Source organism: Egretta garzetta, unplaced genomic scaffold, assembly GCF_000687185.1.
Source record: "Egretta garzetta isolate BGI_Z169 unplaced genomic scaffold, ASM68718v1 scaffold27, whole genome shotgun sequence".
Classification (NCBI taxonomy): Eukaryota; Metazoa; Chordata; class Aves; order Pelecaniformes; family Ardeidae; genus Egretta; species Egretta garzetta.
The window spans coordinates 2,476,219-2,480,523 of record NW_009260400.1 but is presented as its reverse complement, the minus strand read 5'-3'; the positions used below and the strand labels follow the sequence as shown (position 1 = coordinate 2,480,523).

The window sequence follows — 4,305 nt, the reverse complement described above, 5'->3', positions numbered from 1 at the left end:
CCAAAGTCTTCTTATGTGAGTGACCTGTTCCTTGGTGGACATGGGATTTTTCTGGTGTGCAACTCTGGGAGATGAAGCTTTCTTACAGCTCTGCTGGAGGACCTGCTTCTGCAGGAGCCTAGAGGACACTGGCAAATCTGTTGGCTTGCTTTCAGGTGACTTTGCAGTCTTGTTACCAGCTTTTGAGATCGGCAGTTAACATGAAGAGCTTCACCTGAACTGCTCAGAGCTGCACGTGTTTGTGTCAAGGTTGCTGACCTCTGCTCTGTTCCTCAACAAGGCACCAAAGTGGAATTGCATTAGCTCTGCAGATGAGGTTTTGCAATTTTTTCCCTCCATCTTAGGTCTTTTGTTATTACCTCTCCAGCCATTTACCACGTTCATATATTTTTGTTTAGCTCTGTCCTTCCTTTTCTTATTCAGGGACTTTTGGTCACCTGAAGAGGCTTCTCCTCTCTCTCTCTTCTCTCTCTCTCTCTGCAAATACTTGAGATAATTGAAAACAATTTGCTGGGATTGTTTCGCAGTTGCTGTAGGCCAAAGACCAGTGCTCAGTTCTGCTCACCTGCTGGCTAGTGTTAAGTACTTACATCATCTTGGGTACTTCAGCTGTTTGTCCATATGGATTTGCTCTGACTTGAAAAGCTGATGGGTAGTAAAGGAAAGGAGAGGCCGGATCCCTGCCGGGAGTGCACATGAAGCCATATGTCGGTATTTCTGGGTGTCTGGTGCCCCCTGGAGACTGCTGCTGCCCTCAACATAACAAATATCAAGCCTGCACATTAATAGATGTCCTCAGTCTGAGCAGGCTGAAGAACAATATGAACTATACTGTTCTCACAACAGGAGTGGAGGATACTAGGAAAGGCAGCAGAGTAAAAGCGAGGACTCCCTAAAAATAACAATTACATGTCTTGCAGTTCTTAAAGCTAAGGAAGACTGACAGCTGTGTTTCATGTTTACGTATGTAAGCATGTATATTTCAAAAAGGAGTACACAAGGTTAAGTGTAGGTATTTGAAGGTAGTATGACGTGAGATTGAAGTGTTGAGTTCACAAGACAGGTTAAATACATGCTGTTAGCTTTGTCTGAGAGGCCGATCAATCCAACAGGAAAACATGGAAGTCTCTTAGCACATCTGGAATTGGAATCACAACTTTATTGCAAGCCTTGTAAGGAAACTGGCATTTTTGTTACTTGTCTTGGTGGTAAAATTGACCTTGGTACCTTTTTAATGCTTAAGTGAGGGGTATACTAAATTGTATCCTGATGGCAGGGAATGTATCTGATGTGGTTGTGGAATCCGCTTTAATTTTTCCAAACTAAACCACCTGAAACAGAGGTAGACTTAAAAATCATAGGAAAGGAGTATTTTTTATTATTTTCATTTGGGGAAAAAGCTGCCAAACGGTAATTTCTTGTAGCTTTTATTACTCTTAAACCAAAACCTTCCTGCAGAACAATATAGGTATTAATTTTTTTACCCTGACTGCAGAGAATAATGCTGGATGGTCCGGTCTGAGGAGGAAGACAGTCTCAATGTTACACTTGTATGCAACTATTTTCAGAGTTACAGTTGAGGCCCACCAAAATGCTGAGCTTCAATATTGTTTGTTTGTAACTGTGGACAGATTTAACCCAGGTACTCTGAGAAAGCATTAGAGTCCACCAGCTCTGAGTCCACATAATTTAAATTGAAGTGAAATTTTTACCTGAGCCATCTGCCTGCTGTGGCTTGTTTGGGCTGAAGAGGGCACCCACCAGGCATCATCCTCTGCTCTGCTTAGGCACCAGACAGTGCCCAGAAGTGGGAGCAGGAACTGAAGTCTGGGCTGCTTACAAGAAATATACTTGACTAACTTGATTATTATGTCCTCTTTCTTTTTGTTGTTTAGAGAGATTTAAACATACAGGAAATAGTTTGACATGAAACAAGTGAGACTTAAGTTTTTCTGCTCAGTTCTTAGTGCTTTTTTTTCCTGGAAAAGTTCTGTAGTTCTCAAATGTAAAATTTTCTTTAAGGCTGGCTTTTTACTTTTAAGAATATGGGGGTTTTATGCCTTGAAAATTTATAGCCAAAGACTGCCTCTGATATTGCTAAGCTATGTGAAGTGACTAAACAAGCTCAGTAAGGAATAATACTGCTGTACATCTTGCCTGTGGGATTTGCGGTCTTTGAGAAACGGGAACATGCATATCGCTTAATCTCTCCTCCTTGCTTTCCTTCCTTTCCAAGAAACCAGTACAGTTGTCTTACTTCAGGCAGCGTTCTGTGATTGCCTTGGCTTACAGTGGCAGTAGGCTAGTGGAGTCCTATGTTTCTCAGCTCCTGTTTTCTGAATATGCTTGCAATACATTGCTGCTGTTGAGCTGGTTGTTCTTAGGCCACTTGTCCCTCTGCGGGGTTTGTGCAGTTGTTAAAGTCCGTTGGATGGTGTGCAGCATTCATTCTCTTGTTTTTACAGCAGGAAGGTGAAATGGAAGGTGAGGCGGTCGAAGCTATTGTGGAGGAATCGGAAACTTTTATTAAGGGGAAAGAGAGAAAAACCTATCAAAGACGCCGAGAAGGTGGGCAGGAGGACGATGCTTGTCATATACCACCAAACCAAGCAGATGGAGGTGAAGTGGTGCAGGATGTCAGCGGCGGTGTGCAGATGGTGATGATGGAACAGCTGGATCCAACTCTTCTTCAAATGAAGACTGAAGTAATGGAAGGCGCGGTGCCTCAAGAAACGGAGGCCACGGTGGATGACACGCAGATCATAACACTTCAGGTTGTTAATATGGAAGAGCAGCCTATAAATCTTGGTGAGCTTCAGCTGGTCCAAGTACCTGTACCAGTGACTGTACCTGTTGCCACTACGTCTGTGGAAGAACTTCAGGGAGCTTATGAAAATGAGGTTTCCAAAGGAGGCCTGCAGGAGGGAGAGCCCATGATCTGTCACACCCTCCCTTTACCAGAAGGCTTCCAAGTAGTGAAAGTGGGGGCAAATGGTGAGGTGGAGACACTGGAACAAGGTGAACTTCAGCCACAGGAAGATCCCAATTGGCAAAAAGATCCAGACTATCAGCCACCAGCCAAAAAAACAAAGAAAAACAAAAAGAGTAAGCTTCGCTACACTGAGGAAGGCAAAGATGTGGATGTCTCTGTGTATGACTTCGAAGAGGAGCAGCAGGAGGGTTTGTTGTCCGAGGTCAATGCAGAAAAGGTGGTGGGCAACATGAAGCCACCTAAACCAACAAAAATTAAAAAGAAAGGTAAGCTCCCCATCTGCATGTGGATTTTGAAAACTTATTTGCTGTGATGGGATCTGGCAATATGATTGCACTGACTGAGTATAGATGCAAGTGGGAGTAAAGCAGACATGCCCAGTGTCACTTGTGCTTTATGTAAGAGTGCTGGGCTCTATTGTTTCTTGGGCAAACCTCCCATCTCCTCCATCTAGACTATAAAGGAGTTTGTTTTCCTTGAGTGTGATGCTGGGGTATTAGCATTCCCATATGATTACAATTGAAAAGATTCTTCTCCTTGCTGTAATACATATGTAAGAGTTTGTGTACACGTGGTTTACGTCAGGAACCAACAGTGTAATTAGTTCTGTGGGTTTTTCCTAGCCAATTGCTGGGTAGGGTAGATGGTGCAAAATACAGCAATAGGTATGTTTGACTTTTCTAAAAACTGTAAATGGAGGAACCCTTTTTAGAGTGGAGAAGGAACATTGAGTGCTGGCATACTAACAAAAACTGAAGCCAAGCCAGCCATAGGCAATGACTGTTCCTAAGGATATGCAGTTGGATTTAATGGTACACGATGGTTCCTTGTAGTAGTTACACCTCCAAGAATCTTTCCTTTTCCCTTCTGATCTCTTACATGATGCAGTAGACCACAGTACTGTCAAGAATAAAGATTATTTCCTTTGTGGCTAGGTGTAAAGAAGACATTCCAGTGCGAACTGTGCAGTTACACTTGTCCGCGTCGTTCCAACTTGGACCGCCACATGAAAAGCCACACTGATGAAAGACCGCATAAGTGCCATCTCTGTGGCAGGGCTTTTCGGACAGTCACGCTGCTGAGGAACCACCTCAACACTCATACAGGTATTCTTGCTTTTGCATATGTTGTTTTTCACAGAATCATAGAATCGTTGAGCTTGGAAAAGCCCTTTAAGCTCCCCAAGCCCAACTGTTCCCCTAAACCTGTCATCCCACCACTAAACCCTGGTCCTAAGCACCTCCTCTGCCCAGCTTTTAAATCCCCCCAGGGATGGGGACTCGACCCCTTCCCTGGGCAGCCCCTTCCAGGGC

The 4,305-nt window shown here is 43.8% G+C and overlaps 1 protein-coding gene across 7 annotated transcripts in view; it reads left to right on the top strand.

Annotated features, from left to right (window-relative positions):
• CTCF (CCCTC-binding factor) overlaps positions 1–4,305 on the top strand; it is a 33,867-nt gene that overhangs the window by 17,076 nt on the left and 12,486 nt on the right. For 6 of the 7 annotated variants that reach the window (XM_035898777.1, XM_035898782.1, XM_035898776.1 and 3 more), the window contains 2 exons: positions 2,466–3,258; positions 3,928–4,098. In XM_035898777.1, the coding sequence (XP_035754670.1) occupies positions 2,466–3,258; positions 3,928–4,098 (964 nt within the window). The remainder of the gene's footprint in view (positions 1–2,465; positions 3,259–3,927; positions 4,099–4,305) is intronic. The other variant, XM_035898778.1, reaches the window with a different exon arrangement.